General features: G+C 38.9%; 1 protein-coding gene across 2 annotated transcripts in view; it reads left to right on the top strand.

Moving 5' to 3' along the window:
• LOC139629577 (microtubule-associated protein futsch-like) overlaps nucleotides 1–24,974 on the top strand; it is an 81,568-nt gene that overhangs the window by 35,585 nt on the left and 21,009 nt on the right. For both annotated transcript variants that reach the window (XM_071492288.1, XM_071492297.1), the window contains one exon: nucleotides 24,279–24,361. In XM_071492288.1, the coding sequence (XP_071348389.1) occupies nucleotides 24,279–24,361 (83 nt within the window). The remainder of the gene's footprint in view (nucleotides 1–24,278; nucleotides 24,362–24,974) is intronic.

Genomic DNA, 24,974 nt, shown 5'->3' with positions numbered 1-24,974 from the left:
TGTCTTTAGTTTTATTTCTTGGTGGTTTCAGATGCTAGTCAAATGTCCAGCAGTTGATCCAGTCATCAGAAAAACAGAAGGTCTATATTCATTAATAAATCCAATGAGGTTTCTTTGATAGAACAAAAATCAAAATGGAGTTTTGTGTTCGATGTGCCTCTGATAACCCTGGAGGCAGCGCTGATGCTGGTGTAGTGAGAGACGCTGACTGGTGCTCCAGTCCATCGAGCAGCTGCAGCACCAAGGTTAGAGCAGATTTTAAACCACAAAATATAAATCTCAGCAGTAAGGAAAAGAAATGAAAGAGTAGCTGTTGTGTTTCATCAGCATCTACAGATGAAGCGTCACTGGGCAGAGCATCGACTGCTATGTCTGAGCTGCTGAGGAGTCACTGGTTATTAATTATTACTCCGTTCTCTTGGAAGACTAAACATTATACTGCTGTAAAAGAGCTTGTGCACATAAAACCTCCCTCCGGGCATAAAAACAAAACATGCTAATATCAGATTCATGTTATCTAACAAGTCTGATGAGTCTTCTTGTATTTACATGACAACATGTGAAATTAAACACTTTAACTTCAGGCAAATGTTCATCTTAGAAACATAAATAAAGAAAAAAAATTAATAAAGTTCTAAGACTTGCACTGCACAGAACCAATAATAATGGATAATAATGTGATCATTTTAATTGACTGCTCAGGGGTTATTGTCTTTTTTCTCTGCTAAGAGGTGAAAGGTCAGAAAACAGCTAACCCTGGAGCCAATGGGAATCTTTTTGCCCTTCAGCAGTGCAGGTCTTTGATGACACTTCAGTTAAAAGGTGTATTTTGCTCGGTGTAGTGCGAATTGCGAAGTGCAGATTTTTTATATTTCTTTTATTAATTGATCAATTCTTTGGTCGTCAAAATGTCAAAAAATGTGAAAAATGTCCAACAATATTCAGTTTACCATCACTTGAGGCAAAGAAAAGCAGCAAATCCTCAAACTTTAGAAGCTGGAAGAAGGAAATGTTTGTTTGAAAACCAACTGTTAAGTAGTTAATATTTGCAGATTATTTCTATATTGATTGACCAATCGATTAAACAACTAATCATTTCAGCTGTAGTTTGGATCAAACCTGGAAACAAAACAGGTAAATGTTTTTCAGTAAATCTGGCAGGTCAGCTGATCAGGTGATCTGACTTCATCCATTAATTCAAGCACGCTGCTGATTACCACAGTTATTATACATGTATGATTTGCTTCAACTGATTCAGCTGTTTTTCAAATCACTAACTCCAACCCACTCGAAAAGGTGCTTATTTGTTAAGCTGCAAGGATTTGGGATTTTGATGGAGACACTGAACCGCACTCGCTCTCAGATTAGCCACTGGCCAGCTGAGCACAGCGGAGGGGAGACGAGCGTCCAGGGACATGGATCACATGGTAGGGCAGACAGCTCATTTAGATGAAGTTCATTGATTGAAATCACACTCACAGACACACAAAGTCACAGCTTTACGCAACACACACACACACACACACACAAACGCCTCCATCCTGTTTATAATGTCTCTAAATGGCTTAACCGCTGACCATTGTAAAGCACCCTGAAGCCTTCATGACTCTCCCGGGGCTTGGCAGAGCCTGAGATGCAGACCACTGTGATCGCTGACATACTTCATTACACCGTCTTATTAAAGTATTAACCGTCTTATGTCACTGGGTAAAGGCTTGGATGGGGACATTAGTTGGCTTTCCAATTAGTGACCGACTTGATTATGTAAATGCAGTCAGAGCTTGAAATCGGCTTGAACCAGGTTCTCCTACATACCAGCTGGACTTTGGGCGGCCCTCTTGGGTTGAGGAGTTGACGAAAAAAGATCTGCTGAAAAAAATACTCATTCATTTCAACATGTAACAAAGTCCAGTGATCTGCCAGTTGGACTGTTCCTACTACTGATACCACTGCTCATTGTAAACTTATTGTAACGCTTCTTTTTCCCTCCTACACCGGCCTCACAAAGCAAATTGTCTATTTGCCACTATCTGCTCTCCACAGGCCCGGCAGGGTAGTCGAGCTGTTAGAGACTTCGAGCAGTAAAATCACGGCTTTGATGCAACAGCATCAACAGCAACATGTATTTTGGGGACAGACACTGAGCTCCTACCTGCTCAGTTCAGATAAGAGCATCAGCTACAGGCTGAAATGCGGTTGAGGAAGGCTGTGAGCGTGTTGCATTGTTGGATGGACTGGGAGAACATTATAGAGCCAGTCCAGGAAACAGGCGTCATAATGCTGCTGGCTCACTGCCTTGAGAAAACCTGTCTGCAAGTCAAGTGTAGTCTGTGTCCAAAATTAACTTTTTGGCTCATCCCAGTATGACTGGCAAACTAAAACACCAGCTGCTGAAAAGTTATTTTTATTTAATATAGTTGCACCGTTAAAACATCCCATATTCTCCCCATTTCCAGTGCTGTTATTTATGTGGAATCAACTACTGTGCAGCATGAAGAGATGAGACTCTATTAGAGATTTAATTTCAAACTTGCTCTTGACATTAATTTGTCTTAGACATTTTTTTGATGCTTTGTGTTGCCAACTTGGAAGTAGTGTGTAGATTAATTTAACATTAGGCTAATTAGTTTTCAAAAACTTTGGTCCAATACTGAAATATCTTAGCAACTGTTACATGGATTGTAATTAAATTCATGGTCACCACATAATGAATCCTACTGACTGTGGTTTCATCGACTTGTCCTTTTGTGCCACCATGAGGTGCCACCATGAGGTGACATAAGTGGTTTTGAGTAAAATGTCACATGCCTGTCATTCAACCTGTGGAGAACATTTGTGTCATGTTGAATTGTAACATCTATCGTCATCAGTGATTCAGTGATTATTTGCAAATGCTAACATGCTAACAAGTGCTGAACATGGTAAACATTATACCTCCTATTGTCATTATGAGCATGTTAGCATTTAGCTCCAAGCACAGCTTCAGAGGGCCGATACCACAACTGCAGACTCTTAGTCTTGCTTCTACAGAACCATTGTTTTGCTTTGATTTGATTGGCTCATGGTCAGAGGCCACGTACACTGGTCAGCATAGACAAAGTTTGTGAGCAAGTTAAGATCAGATCAAGGCTGTATATAACAAAGATATTCAAAAATCACTGACATACTGTAGTCGTCTGTCAAGTTTGAATAATATTTACCCTTTGTGAGCTACGCTATCAAAGCTACGGATTTTTACTGCATCTTATCACTGATGGTGACTTATACGAAATAACCAGGGAGAGGAGTATGGCTGGGTGACACTGCAATACTTTGCAGTGATATCTGTCTTATAGTGATGTTTCATGGATAGTTAGTTTACTGTATGTGCACAGAATGTTTAAAATTTAGAGCATGTCAGACATCGGTGCATCAGTTTCCTGATCACTGCTCTGTGATCGTTCACTTTTCTGGTGTTAGCTCTTCATCTTTACCTTTCCCTCACAGAGCAGCTGACCTGTCTGAAATTATATAGGTTTCAATGGGGAGTTTTAGTGTCCCATTTTTAACTGCTGTGTCAGAGATACCACTGAGTAATGCACTTATATTTTGGGGGGCATGAAAATTGACATTAACAAGTGTAACATCCTTACGAAGCACTGCCCTTTAGGCAGAAATATTGTTACTTTTATTGGACTTTCATAAAGCCTCATTGGTCACACCCTTGTGAGGTACATCTTCGTCTGAGCAGCAGCGTCTTGATAATTGCTGCGCAATGTGTCACAATACAGTTAATCCGGTCTCCTGCTGATATGTATGTACAATGAAGAAGTGCCAGTAACATAAATGAGAACCAGGCACAAATCACCATCATCACTATATGAAACATAACAGTCTGTATGTTATTTCTGCTTCTAAAAACCCTGAGATATCAAGACAAAGGAGGGCAACACAGAGAACGGGTACTGAGCCGAGAGTCTCGGGACTCGTCGACAACAATGAAGAGAAAAGAGGGGAGGTTCTGGCTCAGAGAATGCAGCAGTGAGCAGTCTTTGCAGTGTTTCGCACCTCCCTGTTTGCTCTGCTGCTTTAGCCAGCTCTCCCTGCTGCTACAGTATGTGTGTGTGTGTGTGTGTGTGTGTGTGAGAGAGAGAGAGAGAGAATGAGGGAAAATGTACAGATATGCAGAAAACAGCCATGCTGGGTTTGTATTATATTAATTTAAAAAGAGACTGTTTCGACTCTAAATACAGACCAATGCGACGAACCGAGCCACCCCTCCCTCCACTCCCCAAATACCCGCTGCTGAGATTAAAGCCCCTGTTTTTCTGAGGAAAATGTAGTCTCGAGGTGCAGGAGCCATTCTGCCACGGTCTCCGTCTCTCTGTTCAGTTTATAGCTCTGCTTCGTTCTGCTTGACGAACCATCAGTCTGTCTGTACAGGAGCTCTCCTTCTCTTGTTTTTGACAATGTAAAAATCCAATTTTTTATTTTTTAATTTTTTATTTTCTGCTGGTGCAGCCATGCAACCCACATACCACGGTGCTTAAACATTCAACCAGCGACCAGTAGATCAAATCAGGAGTGGACAGGGTTAAAAAAAACTGATGTTTTTCATTCAGTTTCTCCCTTCGTCTTTACACAATGTGGAGGTTATAGAGCAGAAATAGAGAGGGATAGATATAAGAGCTGGAGCAGAGTAAAGAACATCACTGTGCAGCTTTTTGAAACAGAGAAGAAGAAAGAAGAGTCTGAATGACAAAGCAAGACAGTGAGAGGAAGAAGGAAATAAGATGGTATGACAGTGAGAGACAGAGTGAGAAAAGGAAATAAGAAGTAGCAGTCAGAATAAGAGCGAACTTCAGAACGACAATGAATGACACAGACAGTCACAGGACAAGACAAAGAGAGAGAGTAGTCACACTGCAGAAAGGCAATTCATGCTGATGGCAGCCATATTGGGCCAGAGAATGGAGGTGATGCCTCAGTGTCTACCATCGTTCCCCTGTGATGGTGCAGAGCAGCAGTAAACATTGATCCCTCCATCAGGAGCTGTTCCCAGAGGCCCCAACCTCCATCCCTGTGTCCACTCTGATCTGCTGACAGAGACACCACCGGGTAGCCAGTGAGTCTGACACACCCAGGCTCTGGGGGGAGCGACCCCAGCGAGCCAAGCCATGTATGACCACAGTGAGAATGTAACCTTTTACCTTCAGCTCTCTGACACCTTAAAGGAAAATCCACATCAACATAAACACTTTTCCTTTCATTGAACGGCGGTTGGTGACATATGCTGCATCGCTGTAGTCTGAATGGGTGAATGGGTCTGGAATCTCTCAGCTCAGTTTCGATTTGCAAGGTTGGTTATCAACCAATCACAGCAACGACACCTGTGACATAGTACAGAGTGACAGTAAATGTAAACAGACTACAACATAATTTCAGTTCTTCTTCTTTCAGGGCAAATATATCGTCCAGTTTGCATAATGCTGTAACAGGAGTGAATTCAACAGACCTTTCCACATCAGCGTCTTGGCTGGTAACAAAAATGCTTCATCTGCCCCGCCCCATTTTAGATAAATGGTTGTGATTGGCCCTACCAGTCTCTGGATGAATGCGTATCTGTCTTAATTTGGAGGGTGGTGGGTGGGGGTTGGTATATAACTAAGCTAAGTTCCATGACATGGTGCCACCTTCATATGAATACAGTGGAAGCTAAAGGATGACTGATTTGCATAACTTGGGTTTTATTTCTGTAGTTTTACCCATTAGTCATATTAATAACACTTGTATGCACCAAGTCAGTTGCTAAGATCTATGGATGACATCGCAAAAGGTCGTTCACCAGGAACCATGAGCGCTCAGATGATCATAACAGTGAAATAGTTACCCACACTGTCCATCACGGTTTATAGACCATGTTCAGCTTTGACCTGCTGTAGTTGCCGTAGTTGTGGGTCGGCAGGTTTCTTGTACGGTGAGGAATCATCACTGATGTTTAAACCGTTTGGCTAAATTGTCTGAATGTTTGTGTTTTTTTTCCACATTGGACTTTGTTGATGACAAAACTATGTCATCAAGTTATTAATAAAGATGTGTTGGCTCTTGACTGTGATAGATATTACTACATTGATATTTTTATATTGAGTATTTAAGATCAAATATATCTCAAATCAATGGCTTCTTACTAGAATCAACAACACAGAGACGGCCATACAGTCATACAGTCAGGAATTCATCATAGACCAGTTTTAACCAGTAGTTGATGCTCAGCCTAACTCTGTCCACATCGCTCAGCTTGCATTTGTCCAACAGTGTGTTTTTAGCTTCCAATAACAACACCTCCAATTTGTGCACGGTCACAATTAAATGGGAGGTGAAACTGTTGAATGTTAGAATAAAATTAATTTAAAAATAAGTTAAAAATAAGAAAACGTCAAAAAACGTCAAACCTCTATGGGAGAGTGGAACTTGTGTTGATTCAGGATCCCATAGAAAAGCTGGTTCCCTCTTATGGAGCTGCTGAACACAGGCAGTGAGTAATCATTGGACAAAACACTGTCTATGCGTAAAAATTATGAAGCTGAACCCGAGGACCTACATCTTGCTGAACATAGCAGGTTTAAATGTGCACTGCAACCAGGAGATGCAAATGAAGAGGGAGACATAACTAACAAGGGGCCGGTGTCCATGGTAACCTGTCCTTCACCTAACCCTGCTGTAATGTAAAATAACTCATCTGGTTTAGTTGCTGTGATGAAGCTGACATTGGACGCCTTTGTGTTTGTTTCAGGATGGCATGTCAAGTGCAGCCATTTCAGAAGAAAAGCATCTGTTATACAGTTACAATCAAACATCTTATTAGAGTATTTTACTGAAGTATTTTGTACACAAAAGTCTTAAAGTGGCTTAATCCATCAAGGCTCTTTATTAATGGGTGTTTTGTCAGAGAAGGGGTTACATTTTTGAAATATTGGATACCTAATTTTGCAATTTAAATCTTCAAATCCTCCTGCAGTCTCCTAAACCCGCAAAAACAGAACAGCAGATTGAAAAACAGCCACCATGCCAAGCTGGAATAGTCCTGAAAAAAGCCTGTGTGAATGTAGATCTAAATCTATGAGAAGCTGAGCCCAGAAGGGAACTGGAACACACAGCTTTCTTTTTTTCTTTTATTATTGCTTTGAATTGACTGCAGCCGATAAATAATAGTGAAAGCAGAAGTTGTGTGCTCCAGTTTCCTTTTGAGCTTTTGACTAGTCACAGATTTGAATCAGCTTGTCCTTCTCTCAGAGCCTCAACTTCAGGATCCAGTGCCATATAATCACTGTATGTTCATTCAGATAGAGAAGCTTCAGTTTATGTTAGACTGGATCAGCATCCGCGTCGTCCTCCATCCAAAGCCATGTATCTATGAGGCTGTTGTTTCTTATAAGCTGTTATTACCAAGTGACCAGCCTATAACTCGAACCCGCACGCTGGAAGTTTTAAAACCCCCTTAAGCTGAGAGTAAATCCCTGAGGGGCCGATGCCTCTCACCCAGGAGCCGCTGCAGAAAACTCTCCAAACAAACAGCAGTCTATCTGCACCCAATTTAACAGCCTGTGACTTCTGAACGGCATTTTCTCTCACCTCTCCATATCCATTTTCTCTTCCTTGGGCTTGTGATTTCTCTCAAGTCTCTGAAGTCTCCTCTGTGAGGGGAGGAAGGCTTCTTCTCTACATCCTCCATCGCTTTGGGTTGTCCCATCTTGAGCTATTGAATATCTTGTCATTGTGTGAGGGAAGGTCACATCGACAGTTATTTTTCATAACTGTCTTCTCCCTCGTCTGTATGTGCTGAACCCCGAGACCCTGTCTTGTGTCCGTCAGCATGATGAATGAGATGTCCCTGCCTGTCAAGGTATTGCTGACAGCCGGTTTGTAATCACCTGACACCGCAAGACCTCAGCGATGAAAATGAGGAATGTCCTTCCTTAAAAAGACATAGGCATGTAGTATATGTGTGTATGATACAGCATATATTTACGTCACGGTGCTTCATAGTGAAAAATAACATGTAAGAAAATCAATATAATGATTTCTGCTTTCAGGCAAAAGTTCACATCCTGCAGCTGTAGCGGGTGTAAATTCTGCGTTGTGTTGTACCGTGGACGAGCACCGCAATTTGCAGGCCTGTCTTCCAGCACTTCATTATAACTCCCCTTCACACTCACAGCATCTCTCTTGCATAACTGCTCCAATGTCCTCCTAGGGAAAAGTCTAAAAAAAAAAAAGAGAGGAAGAAAGTTTAATACTCACATTACCAAAGAACAAGATTCTCATAAAATACAATTCATTTATGTATATACACAACACACTGCAGATTAAATGGCAGCCCTGCCAAATACACGCCTCGACAAACTTCTCTTCCCAGAATTACGCATGACAATAACCTGGCGGATGTAAGCCCAAGATTCACTTTCTTTTAGCTTGATGCCAAACAGCGCTCTAAGACCAGTGAGACTGAACTACAACAGTACAGTTGTGGGCAGCTAAACAATGAGGAGAAGCTCATTATAAAGCTCTGCAAAGATGTAGACTCTAGTGATAATACTATTGTTAAAATACCAGTCCTAGCTGCATCAAAGTCACTTCACATCAGGCACAACAAAGACACAAAGGGTGAAGAAATCTTGGACGTCACCAGGGAAAAGTCTAGGACCAAAGAGGAAATAAAGCCAGATGAAGTGCAACACACATATTTTATAAAATAATTTCTAAACTTTCGGTAAAAATGTAGATTTGTCTCTGTTTTGGCCACATGGATGTGACAGAGACCTTGCAGATCAAAACATTGCCCTGCTAAAAACTTCTTACTACAAGCATCCTCTCCAGACATGTATAAAACTCTGTAAAAATACTATAATATGGCTGATATTTCATTTAGCATGGTTTTCCCACATAAAAAGTGAAAAAACAGAGGAAAACTGGGGCTGGAAGCACATCTACACTTACACTTCCTAGTTGAGAAAAAATACTGAGTCATGGCGTTGACTGTGTATTTCACTCATTATATGTCTGGTATTATATAAAAAAAACATCACATGGACATGTTAACAAGGTTAAACACTTGGTTTTCATTGGATGGGGTCTTTAATAAGAATGGTCCCTTTAATAGTTATGTGTACAGATTCTACATTACAAGCTGTTTACCATAAAAATATATAAATAACTACCTTTCAAAATAAGTCTAAGATTGATACTACCCATATTGTAGCACAACATGGACACTGCTGCACAAGCTCATTTAGGACAAATAATGCAGACAAATCTGAATGTGACTTCTTGTTCTAGATACGGCCTGAACACAAAAGGCCCATTACTGTGGGTATTTATACTGTGAGACAGCGCAGGGAGATGTTTGTGGTGGCCTTAAAAAGATGGTCTGACACATTTTAGTGTGATGTTTTGGCAGCATGGACTGTAGTTTGTGTGTGTGTGTGTGTGTGTGTGTTGTTTGAACTAACTTAGACTTCTTCCAGCGCCTCTTTGGGTCTTTAGACAGTGGGAGGAGTACGGGGGAGTGGGGGGTTGGGGGGCGGTGATGTCATAGTTGGCACGATGTGGACCGAACTCTAAGAGACAATGACACTTTGCCAATATCCTCCTGCTGCCCTTTTCTAGCAGCAGCTCTCACTGCATTTTCATGCCACTCCTCACTCTCAGGGTGGTCAGTCGTCCTGTTTGTCTCTCTCACTTTCTCCCTGATTACACTCTCTTCTACTCCTGTTATGTTTATCATGAAGGTCGTTCAGCAAACTGGTTTAGTTAGAGAGTTTAGTTAATATTATCCTAAAGATGGATCTGTGAATGTTTGTGTGTGTAAACTAGGCTGCGTAATATATCACACCACCATTGATTCTTTCTTATTTGTCCAACCAGTGTTGTTCTGTCTGGGCCTCAGCTTCATGAAAAACTGTTCAATATGCCATTTAAATGGCTAAATATGCTATGTTAAGAATTTTAACTGGCCATATAACTGTAGTTTTTGTGCTCTCTGTTGGTATAAATCCTCAGTAACTCAGTAACTTCAGTAACTGAAATTTTGGGCTTCACAGTAGTACAGCTTGACACTTTTCTTTTTTCTACACCAATTTTTAGATTGACATGTGAGTTAAAAAATGTAATAATGACTTTTCACCTGATACTGATAACAAGCATTTTTTTGTGTTACTATAAATGTGGCTATTAAAAAATGGTGACAAAGTTTTTTACTCAGCGGGACATTTTATAGTTGTCAGTGTCTCTGTGGTGGACACTGTTTCTGAAGCACTATGGATTAATAAAGTAATGATTGTTGCACTTGTAGATACTGAATCTGCAACAACAAAACTGTTGGTATCACACGCTAGTGTTCACTTGAATGCATGTTTGCAAGTGTGTGTGTGTGTGTGTGTGTGTGTGTGTGTGTGTGTGTTAGTGTGAGTTGTGTGCCGTCACCATGGCAGTCAGCAGCAACAAAGACTGAATAATAGACTTGCAAAAGGAGCTCAGAGGCCTCTGAAGGAACGCACGAAGAGGAGGAGACTGAGATGGCTGCTATTATGGAAGATGAACTGCTCTGGTTGAGTCTGACCTTAAATACCTTGAAACTTTCAAACTGAAATATCAAAGAGCTCTCTGACTCTTTCCTCTTATTCCCACTGATTTCTTCCATCTAAGGTGTCAGACAGGATGATAGCGAGCTAATACCTCATTCCTGAGTTAAATCAGTTCAGTTCAGTTCCTCTGAAAACACTGGAGAAGTTAGTGAGGAACTTGGCAATCAGACGTCTGATGTTCTCTCTCATCTCCTTCATTCACGTGGTAATGACTCATTGACTCATGTGCTGATAAAGAGTTGGAGCTATTTTAGAATCCAGTTGGGAGAAGTGAGGACAGTGACTTGAACCAAATGGTTTTTGCTTTGTTGTGAATTAAATAATAATTTTTCATAATCATCTCACAGTATTTAATGGTAATGAGGGACCAGGCAGAGGGACAACACTGATTCATATAATGTCTCCATTGTAACACACACCAGTGATGGAGGAAGTGTTGACATCCTTCACTTTAGTAAAAGTACTAATACCACCAATGACTGTACAAAATACTCTGTTACAAATAACTGAATTCAAAGTGTCACTGAAGGAAAAGTATGGAAGTGTAACCAGGAAAATATACTTATATTATCTCATAAGATTGTTATTCTCATGCATTAATGTAGCAGCAGGATTTTACTGTCATACTGTAGTTAGTTGAAGTAATTTTTGTACCCATTTTCTTCTTATTATTTTTATCTATTTTAACTGTGACTAATAATTATTTTCATTAAGGATAAACCTGCTGATTATTTTGATTTATTTTTGAAAAAAGTCAGAAATCTGATAAATCAATAGTTTCAGTTGTAATTGTATATGCAGTTGTGTAGTTTAAATTATAATAAAACATCACATATAATAAGATCCTCATATGTTTTGTGTGTGAAATCTAAATTTGTAAACAAATTGTAGAGTAATAAAAAGTATAATATTTCCCTCCGAACTGGAGTGAAGTACAAGTACTTCTAATTTCTATTTAAGTTAATGTACTTATGTTATATTCCACCACTCTCTCATACAAATGTTAACGTCTTTATTTTTTGTACTTTGAATTCAAAGAAGTCCAGATAAACATGACTTAAACTAAACTAACTAAACTAAAACTAGACTAGTTATAGGATGAAGAACAGGACAATGTGAGCACGTCTGTAGTTGCAGGCTTAATTAGTGACTCAAACAAGACGTTGATCAGTCTTAACTACTGCTTCAGAGCAGCCATTTACATTTCTCACTCAAACAGAAATAACCAAATAAAAACACAATTAAACTTTTACAGGTTTATATTTATCCAGTTTTTGTTGGGTGTTAATGAGTTTTCAGACGTGTCCTACTTTCAAAGTGCTTGTTTAAGGTGCAGTTTACTGCAGATTCATGGCTCACTGTGGGCCCAAAGGAAGCCTGTTGTACTGAAGCTATCACCATACTGGCCGATTGCATTGATACCAGACAATTTATCAGCAACAAGATTAGCTGGGAGGAAACTCTATGTTTCCTTAACTGGTTCTTGTGAGGAAATTGAAAAGCTTTGCAGGGATTTGGATCCACTGTAGTCACTTCTTAAACCGTCACTGTCCTAACAATAAAGAAGCTGCTGTGAAGGATTTTAACTAGAAGCTGTGGGAAGCAAATCACCAACAGAATATAAACTCATATCACATAAATTATTACTGTCCTGTATAATGTGTATAGTATCATCCGCCCTGGTCACTATTTAAAACCTAATTTACCCACAGTAACTGCTTCAGCACCTTTTTAGCTTGTTTCATCTCTATTGGAGAGCTCTGGTTAAACACATACATATCCCACTCAGGATGTGGATAAATGAATATATTATGAATTCTAAAACTTACATTTATGTGCAGAGCTTCTGTAGAATAGAACATGTTACCAAACTGTATCAGAGAATCAGAAAGTGTTTACACTTAAAAAAAACCAAAAACAAATGTATGAATGAAACTTTTGTTTTTCTATCTCATGCCGTCTTAGTTTTCATGAATTTTATGGAAGGTTTTATGCTTAAATGTAGTTTGGCATTCACTTTGCTTTTATATGTGTTCATTTGAACCATTTATTGCCATTTTTTATGGCTTGATATTGATTTGTTTATGTTGTGTTAAGACCAGCTGCTTTGTTTTATCTTTAGTGCAAAGAGTATTTGACAGAAGTGTAATGCTTTCACTTAAGGAAAAAAAATCTGCTCCAGTTTTCTGAATTAACGCGATCATATCTCAGAATTATTAGAATAATGTCGTTAATTTAGAAAAACAGAGCAGATTTTATTTCTCAAGTGAATGCATTACGCTTCTGTGTTCAAAATGCTTCAGTTTTTTTCACATTTTGTTAGGTTGCAGCTTTATGATGTCATTTCTTCCCTCATCCATCTAGACTCAATACCCCATAATGACAAAGCAAAAAAAGAATTTTATGCTTTGCCATGAAGCTCGAAATTTAGGGTGCCTCCATTTCTCTTTATCATCTTTGAGATGTTTCTACGCCTTCATACGGATCCACCTGTGGTAAAGCATATTAGAGCGAAAACCAAGGAGCTGCCTGCAGAGCTCAAAGGCAGGATTGTGTCAATGCTCAGATCTGGGGAAAGATACAAAAACATTTCTGCTGCAATGAAGGTTCCCAAGATCTCAGTGGCCTCCATCATTCTTACCTGGAAGACGACTGGAACAAGCAGCACTCTTCCAAATTAAGCCAATTGAGGTGAACCTGATGGTCACTCTGGCTGAGCTCCAGAGATCCTGTGTGGAGATGCGAGAATATTTCAGAAATGTGTTTGTCACTGTGGGGTATTGACTTCAGATTTATGAAGGAAAAAAAGAAAATATTTTGGTTTTAGTATAAGGCTACAACATAAAAATATGTAACAAAATTGAAGGCGTCTGAACATATTATATAACAGGAAGTAAGGAAAATTAGTAACTGCTGCGGTAGAAGTTACTGGGAATCCAGTGAAATAAACAACTGAAACTGGAGGAAGTTTATTTGACAGGTTGAAATGATACGTACTGTACTGTTTTCTGCTGTTCCTAGAGAGACTACCAGCTAGCTGTTACTGCCACAGAGGATTTAACTGGCTTAGCAGCCCAATCATTCAGCACTGCCAAATCACAGGACAAGGATTAGCATCAGGAACTAAGGCTCTGGCTTCCTGTTGCTGTTGTGAACCAATGACAGCGACTGTGGTGCAAGGAGTAAGTTTGAAAACCTTGAGTTTTCGGATCCTTGGTAAAATGACATTACAAGTTAAGGGAGGTTATTTACAGTGGCTGAGGTGGTCGATAATTAAGCAACTATGTACTTAATTATAGTAAACAACAGATAGGTAACAGTAGTTATGTTGATCAGAATCCTTTAGATATTTGCATTTCTGCACAAGTGGATGTACTAACATTTCAGACCAGTGGAAACATTGGAGCTAAGTTGAAATATTTTAGAGATACAGGACCTGCATTTCAACGGTCTGCACTGCAGACTGCAGCAGTGACTCAGCAGTCAACTTGACGCTTTTAGAAACAAACAAATGGTTCGACTTCGACTGGGTGACGGTGCAGCACTGAAATGAGCACGAAGACAGTCGGGTCTGCGCTGGCTTCTTTAATTTTCCAACCCACTTCCCACCACTTTATCTTTAAGCCCAGACAATAGTAGTGAGTCCTGGGGAAGGGGTGAGCTCACATTAGGCAAATGAGATTAAAAACAGGGTAATAACTTCAATCAACCTCCACTGATCTGACGTGTGTATGAAGATGAAGCCTGAGGCATCACTACAGCTTCATTAACTTCTTTACTTGACTTAACTTTACTTGATTTTACTCTCAACAGAAAACAAGGTCAGAGTTACAGCAGAAGGATAATTAGAGGGCCTGCAACTACAAAATATTTAAATTTTATTTTCTACACATTTACAGTATAATAGATGAAATGAAGAGTTGAATAATCATCTATTTTGATAACTGATGAACAGTTTCATTCATTTTTTTTAACATAAATGACCAAAATCAACTAGTTACAGCTTCTCAGATGTGAATTTTAGCTTGTTTTTTTCATCATCACATTCACACCTTGGATGTTTTTTTTTCTTTTTTTTAATAATCGAGAGATCAATTGATAATGAAAAATCGTTAGTTGCAGGCCAACAGTAAATAGGTAACCTAAGTCAAGGATGGTCCTGTTTGATGATTCTGGTTAAAAATGGTCTTTGGCTTCAGCTGTGAATGTGATCCATGATATTTCTCTAATCATCCTCTGGTCGATGACTTTGACAACCTCTCAGTTGATGCTGTGCCTGGTTTTGGTCTGGTGATCAGACAGCAGATGTATCTCATGGTCTTTTTGTCTATAAAATGTTAAGATAAAAAAGCAACCGAAATACAAATAAATGCACATGGTGTTGTCTTAAAATGACTTGTTTTGTCTGAACATAAGTTCAAAACTGAAAGTTCTTCAGTTTACTGTCATATAAAACAAAATTTAAAAAAATTATTAACTGATTATCAAAATAGCTGCCAATTTATTTTCTGGTGATTGACTAATTAATTAATCAATTCATTGTTTCAACTCTAGGTGCATGTGTTGTTATACATCCCTACTTTCTGCTTCTTTCCCTCTTGTCTTTAAGGTGTACCAGCAGAGATGTTTGGGTGTAAAATGGTTTTTAGTGGGTGTTGACACCCTGTGACTAGAAAATGGTTTGTAGATATTATGACAGCTCAACCACATCAGGGAGCCCACAGGGATTCTGCCTCTGGTCGTCCTCGTTGATTTAACAGTGTCTGACACTCATCATCTGCTCTTATAACTCAAATTCTTATTTATTTTTTATATTTGTTCCCTCAGGTCAAGAAAACATTTCCTATCTCAAAGTACAGATACACCTTTTTTTGGTTTATTGTTTCATTTAATTCTATAAAATGTCAAAAATAATGTCAAATGCTCATTGACACTCGACTCAACTGACACTCAGAGAGTTGTTTTATTTTTAAATGATGAGAAAACCAAACAAATCTTCACATTTAACCTTCAATAATTAAATTCTGTTTATTATTTTTTTGTTTTTCTTCCACGCTGTCTCTACCCTCTACTACTAACAATAACTGCTTAGCCTCAGTAAGTAGTTATTTAATTACTACTACTACTACCACTACTGATAATAATAATAGTAATAATAATAATATACAATATATTACAACAAATACATTTAATATAATCTTACAAAACAGTTAATTACATCCAGTAAGCATATAAATCTTATATCCCAATTCACATCCCTCCATTTTGAGGCCATTTTAATAAACTATGCTTTAGTTGATTGGCTGAAAATTACCAGCAAATTTTTGGGGTAATTGATTAATGGTTAAAGTCATTTGCTGAGCAAAAAAGTCTCTCAAACATTAAGATTTTCTGCTCTATAACTTTGTAAACTGGATATATTTGGGTTTTGAGCTGTGAAGCCGTCACCTTGGACCCTGGGGAAACTATTTTGTGATATTTAAGATACTAAATAATTGATCACAAAAATAAGAAAATAATAGGCAGTTGCTAACCTAGACTGATCATCTAAACTGTATCATTTCACCTTACCATTTATCATTTCTTTGCAGTGGTCTGGACTAAAAGTTTTGCCCTACCAACAATGAGTCCTTCGACCTTGTATCTGTGTGCTGATGTGAGCACCATCATAGCAAAACACCATCTACCATCTATGAGGCTCATTGGTTTTATATTTATAACAGGATGTCGACCGTCTGTCTCTCATTACGTTAGCATTATGACTTTTATGTTTGAAAGAGGATCTGTCCTTGGAACTGAATCATTTTCAGCTTTGTGTTGTACTTTATGATGCTATGAAACTAAGACCCTGATCTCCCGCTGTGACAACATCAGTGGTGAGTTTAGTTTCCTTTTTATTTTCTCAACTCGGAGTCCTCATCCAACAGTTTGTTCTACACTTACAATGTAATGACCTTTTAGTGGGAATTGCTCCCTATATTTGAATTTTGGTAAAAAATGAACTCAACGACGTAGGCTACTAAATTGCGTTACAGTCTGTTTCCCTAGAAGTAGCTTCTGCTTTAATTTTTTTTTTACCTATAGTCTTTAAATTCCTTGAACCCTCCTGTCACCCCCCCCCCACCCCCCCACCCCCCCACCCCACCACCACCACTGTAAATGTAGAACATGCTATCTGGAGCAGCACAGTGGCTGGGCCTCGGCCGATCAGTGCTCCGTTTTAGCCGCCTTTAAACAGAGCGTTCTCGTTTTGGGAGTTCAGACGTGGATATTTATATCAAACGGGTCAGCTGAGGAAGAGCCGGAATGAGCAGAAACACCGAGTTCTGTCTGACAAACGACCTTCCTTCCTCTGGGCCTCGCAGTTATGAACAGAGTCGTGCAAAGACCAAGAGGGAACGAGGAGTTCACCTCCCCGAGATCCTTAAGTCAACCGACAGAAAGAGGGCAGATAACACACAATGTCTGCTCTGCCACCGAAAGTTATTTTTGTCAAGAAAGTGGATCATTGCAGATGTGTGATCTCAGTTAACACAGATACTCCTGCTGGATTACACATTACTGAATATTTCTCTGTTTGACTTCATGAGGATTTTTTTTTTGGATCAGGCCAATGACAGGTCAAATTCAGGTTTAAGGCTGAAATAGTTAGTAGCTTTTAGAAAGTTAGTTATTTTTATTACTGTGTCATGCTATATAGGATAACATGGCACCACTTTGCTTCACACATCAAAATTATGACGAAATATCTGGTAAAACCAAAACCAAAATATCCACTAAATATTCATTTAAGAGTCTGAGCCTGACAGACTTTTCCTGATATTATCAGACAATTTAAACTTTTCTTAAATATAAAATTCAATCCACTCTACATGGTAGAGTGAGTTTGAGTGTTGTGGTTGTTTGTCAGCTACCTGTCCAGGCTGAACCCTGCCTCGTGACCCCTGTGAGCTGGGGTTGGCTCCAGCCCCTCCGTGACCTTCAGAGGATAAGCAGTGTAGCTAATGGATGGACAAATATAATAAATAACATACTATTGTTAGTATCGGCACGTAAGTCAGCTGATAAACGAAAATAAATCGCAGGACAGAGATGCCATAGATATTCTTCAGGTAATTTAGAAACAATATCACCATTAGATATCCTCCAGAAAACACAAATGTCCTGTTCACTACGTATCTTGGTCAGAATTATGTAATAACCCAATTTAAGCAATCTTTATTAAAAAATGTTTTTTTTATTTACTGTGTTTAAGGTAAAATAAAAAAAAATATCAGCCAATGTCAGATTGCTAACCTACTCTAATACCTTACTCTAATTAATATCAGTACTATTTATAGATGAATTGGTAGACTCTTATATTAATTCATTAATTGGGAAAGAAGTTTTCTTTTCTATTTTTAGCTCTCACAGCATAAGCAAAGGATCACTGGATTTCCAGCTTTGACACTGACTGTTACTAAAAAGACAAAATCCTTGCACCGAAATCCACAAATTTACCTTCTACTTTCAGAAGGAGATACAGTCTTTTAATCCCAAATTCAGTTGCTGTGTCTTTTGTGGTGGACTTAGTGAACTGCAGAAATATGTCACAGTGGTATGCTAATGATGATATGCACGGTTTTGGTGTTGAAAATCACAGACATATTACCAAGCTCCAGAGCCAAGAGGACTTAAGATTGATTCAGCTGACACAGAGAGCAGGGAGCCTGCAACAGCAGGAAAGTCTTTGCAGAAAATAGAGGGACTTATAAAATGGTGTAAGTAAAAAATTATCAAGCAATAGAGCATTTTCATAAGTCTGCTCTTTCTTTTACTGAGATTCTCAAAATGCCTTTAGCTCAATGTCAGGATGCTGCTGCTTCTTCTCTGTCTGGGATGCCAGTGAAGGAAAACCACAGGGATGAATAGTTGAAGGCAACTTGGCTGAACATCGCACTCTTCAAAAGGACTGTTTAAACAAACACATCTTAGGAGCTTAGAAACAGAAACTGGCCTGCCTGAGGATGCTTCAGCTCCACACAGTTTGTACCTCAGTGGATCCATTGTGGCCCTGAGGGCTAACTCTATAATTTCCAGTAACAGCCTTGTTAGTTATTACATATTTCAGACCACAGGGTTAAAAGACTGGGATGATGATCGATGTTTGTCATGAGTACCACACAGTTTTTTGTGTTACTTCTTTTAGCTTGCAGAAATTTTGACTTTGTTGTTTGCCAGAGAAAGAGGCACTGCTCTGGTGCAGTCGACATAGGTGGTTAGGACTTATTTGAAATTCGCTTTGAACTAGTTTTGTTAAAGGTCCCATAATGTATAAAATGAGATTTCCGTGTCTTTTTTGATTATAAAGCAGGTCTAGGTTCTATATTAATACTGTGAAAGTATCAAAGCCTCAGTCCACAGAGAAATGCACACAGCCTGTATTCAGAAACTGAGCCTTAAAACCAGCCGTCAGGACTTCTGGAACTTTGTGATGGCACAACAAAGCAGTCACTGCTCTCAGCCCCACCCACCTGGACCCACCACCCAACCTTGTAGGATTTTGTTTCTCTGAGTGTTTACCTGAAATCTGCTATATTTTTATTCAGTTACTCAGAAAACCGTCAGCCAATAATCTCAAAGAGAGACTCAGATCCTCTCTTCTGATTGGCTGACTGACCTGTTGTTACTAGAGCTCCAGAGAGAAGCCTGAGAGAGGAGATGAAAAAACTACACTGAGATGGTTTTTGGTTCTTAAAACCACAAATATATCTTCTAATGGATATTGACACTGTACAATAAAATACAGGAAAAATTGTAAAATATGGGACCTTTAACTGTTTTGAAAGAACTGAGACTTCTATTAATTAAGTATATAATACTGTTTTGTTGTGTTTTACTGTTTTACTGGGAAAAAGGCTGACGTGCTGGTGTGTAGACAAATGGGAGGTGGAGATATGTCTTGTCAAGGCGTGTCTGACGCACTGCAGGAATTAACACCCTAATTTAAGTCAATGAAAAATTCATCATTCTTTCCCATCGATAGCTTTCTTTCTTTAGGCCAAGCACGTTCATCATTTTGTTAATAAGAAACTTGAGCAATGCTCACACATGAATTTGACATTTGTCCCATGTAGACAGATAGATGTTAATATGCAGATATATATGTATATGCAGCAGTGCACCTCCAGGAACAGTCAGTCCACCTCTTTGGTTCAGACTGAAATATCTCAGTGTGTCCTACCAACTTTTGCGATGCCCTGACTTTTCCTCTTGTGCCACCATAAGGTTGACATTTGTGGTTTTTAGTGAAATGTCTCAACAGTTATTGTATGGATTTCCTCACAGAGACACTTGAGTAGCTGTGGACTTCTTTCTTGTCTTAGATACAGTAGATGCACATTATAAGGCATTATTAATTCTAGCTCTACTTCTTGTCAGATGTCTCTGTGGAAATTATTCAAGCATCATAATGAATTTTATGCTACCTCACTAGTTTCTACTGCATTTTCACAAATGTTTAGACCTGTGGTTCATGTAGGTTTATGTCGTGATTTTTATGAACGGCAGGAAAATGCTGCTGAACATGATGTTTCACTGCATAAATTAACACATACTGAAACAACATATGCATTAGGATATGTTGAGCTGAGAAGTAACACAAATTCAGGCCGTGATAAAACAAGCCACCCACATCAACTTTTGTTGAACGGTATACAGCACCGTCGTCCTCGCCCGAAGAGCCAGTGAAAAGGACAACGGATGAAAGAGCAAATAAAAATGTAAACATTTGATTGCTGCTGTTCCATCTCCTCAGTGGGAGGCATGACTAAACCCAGAGCCTAAACATTCACTTGCCTACAACCAAATCCTCTGCTGATTCCTCACTTCACACGTCTTGTTGTCTCTCAGTCTCTGCAGCACTAAATAGATCTTCGTTGGAAACTCAAGTCAAAACAGACAGTCCTTCGAGGCGGGTGTGTATCACACAAAATTTGAAATACTTACGTATATGTTGTTCTAGAGTGAAAACTTTGTATCATTAGTATCTTGTATTTAGAAAAAGATGGATGATTTTTTTATTTTTAGCTTAATGACAAGTAAGGATCCATTTTAAACTTGATTTTAAGCTGAACAGGCTGAAACATTAAATTCCCAAACCTGACGCCCACATGTTCCATGACACACTGTATGATGCTGAATGTCCATTTTATGCCTTGTGGTTAATCTGTATGTTAAATCCTCTTGCACTTTGCCATGTACAATAGTAGGGCTGCAACTAACGATTATTTTCATTATAGATTATCTGACAATTATTTTTGGATTATTCAATAAGTCGTTTTGTCCATAAAATGTCAGAAAATATTAATAATTCCCACAAACTAAGGTGATATCTGAAGATCTGACGATATTCAGTTTACTATCATGTATGACAAAGGAAGAGTCAAATTCCCAATTTAGCAATTTTTGCTTTAATAAGCAAAATGCAAATACATAATGTAGCTGTAACCAAGTAAAGGACATTTAATGTGATAATTTATAAATAAGATACCTGCAAAACATCATGAGGAACAATCATCTGAACCTGAGTCATTTATAAATGAAGCACCCTTTAAATTCTTTGTCCCGTCCATTAGCTGTGCTTGCTGGTGAGAGTGAACCTGATCTGAGAGAACTCCAGCCCGCAGTGGCAGTGACAGTCCTCTCAGTTCTCTGACTGCTGGGGGGGGGGGGGGACAGCAGCATTTGAGACTGACTCAGAGTGTCTTTGTTGCTGTAGTATCACGTTGTACCAGTCTGCAGTGTCAGCGAGCAGTCACCCTGCAGGCAGCCATCAGCTGCAGCTAATGCAGTCTCCTCTCCTCTGTTTCACCTGAGAGAAGCACATCGGGAGGTCAAAGGGACTCACCGTCTCTCTGGGCTTCATCCCTCTGAAAGTGGGTTTACAGATTCATACCACAGCTGCGCCTCCAGTGTCCGCTTTGACAAGGTTGCGTCAGTGTTGTGTGTTGTTGTGTGTCAGTGTTGGAAGTATCAAAGCAAACTTGCAAATCAGTCCTCACCGTCTCATCGTGGTGTGAAACTGGACACGTCTGTGGGCAGATCTGCTGAAGTGTTTGAACTTCTCCACCAGCACTGACGGGTGTCGTTCTACATCCATCAACAAACGCTTTCAATCAGCTCTGGCTCTCCTCTCTCACTCTGCGCTGGGGTCAGTTTAGTAAAATTAATTTTCCATCTCACATTAGTGACGGTAACTGCAGTGTGTCTGCAGGGGGAAAAAAACATATGGTCGTCATTCTGTTGCTATGGTAACATCAACAGAGGCATCCACATCAGTGATGCTCTCTGAATATTTGATTGTTTGGTTTATACATTAATATATACATCAATTAACAACTGTTTTCATCCAATCTTCTTTAGATTGTGCTTCATTCTTCTTATTCTGGGCTTTATTTTTTTCTTTCTTTGGGGGGGGGGGGTATTTTACTGTGGCAACATTGTCACCTTGGATTCTCTGTTTCTTATTTATGGTGGCACTCTTCTGATTCTCTGATCAGACATGGTTATTGCTGCTTGTACCTGCAGCATATTTCATACACAGTGCAATTCATAAAATCAAAACAGGATAAGATAAAAGAAACAAAAAAACAATTACAATTAAGCCAATAATTGTAATTAAGCCAATTATTGTTAATTAAAACAAAAAATACAGCCAAGGCAAGTTTATATAATCAATTATAAATTTCAAAGTGCTGTAAAATAAAAAATTAATACAAGTTATTAAAGAAACACAAAGCAATAAAAAAAACATAGCTAAACCTAAACATAACAGACAAAAGAAGAAAATACAATACAGTGAGATTTGTAGATAAATAATCCCACATTTCATTTACAGCAGCAATTAGAAGCATTTTAAGCCTCAAATGAAGAGAACTGAGTCACAGCGAAACCAGGGTCACTGGAGAAAGCAGGTCAGGCCTTGTAAGTGATTTCAAAGAGCAGTATTTTGACTGGCGCAGAGACTTGACCGTGGTTGTAGTGTGTTCATATTTCATAACTGTTAGCCATGCTTGCAGAGTAGCTCCTCTGGGTATGGTAATGTCAGCCAGACTTTCATTTCAGTTTCAGCAAGTTTTGATTTGTCCAATACTTTCATTTACACTAAAGACATTCAAATCTGATGTTAGCATGCTAACATGCTAAACTACAATGGTGAATATGGTAAAGATTATACCTGCATCATATACCTGCAAGCACACTGTAAGTATACTAGCACACTGATGCTGGCATTGAGCTCAAAGCAGGGCTGTGTCAGTACAGCCTCACAGAGCAGTTAGCACAGCTGCAGACCGACGGTTACAGAAATAACCTACACAAGATGAATTTATGGATCTGCTTTGTGTTTTCTCTCATTTTCATGATCTGAATATATTTGTAATCACTGAGAGAGAGGAAAAAACTCTTGACATTTCTTTATATAAAAATGTCACAGATGAACGTTCGCCAGATAAGAGGATAATGTGGTTGATTATAAATTGATTTGATTCAGTTCTAATTTTTTCATCAGTGAAGAATAAGAAAGAATAAAGTACAATCAACAGCAGAAAGCAGATAGCATGGCTGCAATTATCATCTGTAATAGAACATCTGCTTATTGAGTGCTTCTCCCTCTGACTCTCAGATGGCCTAGACATGTAAGCACCGCTCTGATTACCTTATTGATATAGATGCTGAATCATTTTAGCAACTTTAACTTTTCCAATCAATCTCATTCAAACTCTAATGCATTTTAACTGTCGATAATCCTGCTTTATAATTTGGTAGTGTATCAGATTGACAGTGACTGACATCAGAGGTCTTTGTTGACAGTCCGGATCCTAAAAAGATAGCATAGCACTGCAAACTCAGGGGACGCACTGAAGATCCCGGTGGATGGTAGAGTCACTGAGATCTCCCTATTATTAGACCTCTCTAATATTAGAGCCTGCATCTGTGCTGAAACAAAGGGGAATTAAAAGCTTAACATCACCTCAGAATGGAATGAAGAGTTGATGCATAATTATGTTGAATATGCATAAGGATGTAAGAAAATGTGCTTCACAATCAAATGCATTTTGTGATATTTCTCTTATTTTTGTGTGTGGATTTCTAGGCATTAGTAAGGGTTGTGTATTTTAATATTTTTGGCCCGTAATGTAAAAGCATTCTGCAACTCATTGCAAGTGGCACATGTTTCTGTTCATCACCAGAGGTCATGTAATGGAAAAGCATGAAATCAAGTTTAATACCTGGTATGAATGGAAATGTGTGTGTGTGTTGTGCTTATAGCTATAATTTTAAACTTCACCCTGCAGACATCAGTGACCTATTTCCTTTTCCAACTTTTGTTCTTATGTTGATGCACAAGGGGGTTGCTTGTCTCTACATAGTGATTGCCCCACATATGGTGCAGAATGTGGTATCGTAAATCTCCCTGACTCAAAGAGGTTTTCCAGATCAGGTCTGGATGACATCCAGCAGGATGTCTTCAGGCCAGACGGCTGAGCATTTGGCAAGAGTGTCGGTCAACTTGTTTACCTCATACAACCTTCTTGCCTCGAGGAGGTTGGGTCTCACACTTCAATGATTCCATGTGAAAGAAGTTAAACTAATGTTTTTAATTTTCTCCTACAGGACAAAGGACTCTCCACCACAGAAGTGATGTCCTAGAGACTGTGGTGCTTGTCAACCCTTCAGAAGACACTGTTGTATCAGAGGTAAGTCGACATATTCTGAGGGATGGTACCCTTCTGGTTGAGTGTAAAGTTTCCTTCAGTATGTTTTCTCACATTTACCTCTCAATTCTCTATAAGCCTGGGCATTTGAAAATCATTTGATCGTTTGAAAATCCTAATGTGGTGTCTAATAGTGTTGCAAACGGTACCAAAACAATTGTTTTGTTTTGTTTTTTTTGTTTTTTTTCATTTTTGATAAGGATCCCATACAAGAAATAAGTAACCAAGATACTGTCTGTACTGAGAGGGATATTTTCTAGCTGTAAAATAAACTTGTCAGTCTTGGATGAGTTTGCAATGGAAAAATAATGCAAAAATAATGAGTTGGGCTTTGCTTTATTCCAAAACCATGCTTTGAGGAATATACACATATTTTTCTACAAAACCTTTATTGCATAACTTTTCCTTAATAAAATACAGTCATTATTTAAATCAGAATCCAGTCAAAGAAGACTAGATTATGAATCTAGCCAGGTATTTGATGCCAGCTTTTGGTACCAAGGAAGTATTGAGATAAGATACCCAGTCCTATTCTATTAGATATTCATCACCAAAATCACCTCTTTATTTTGGGAAGTAAGAAAAATACTTTTGT

This window comes from Trachinotus anak, unplaced genomic scaffold (genome assembly GCF_046630095.1).
Source record: "Trachinotus anak isolate AG129_WGS33_773 ecotype Australia unplaced genomic scaffold, CSIRO_AGI_Tana_v1 ptg000002l, whole genome shotgun sequence".
Classification (NCBI taxonomy): domain Eukaryota; kingdom Metazoa; phylum Chordata; class Actinopteri; order Carangiformes; family Carangidae; genus Trachinotus; species Trachinotus anak.
This window is presented reverse-complemented; position numbering and strand designations above follow the sequence as displayed.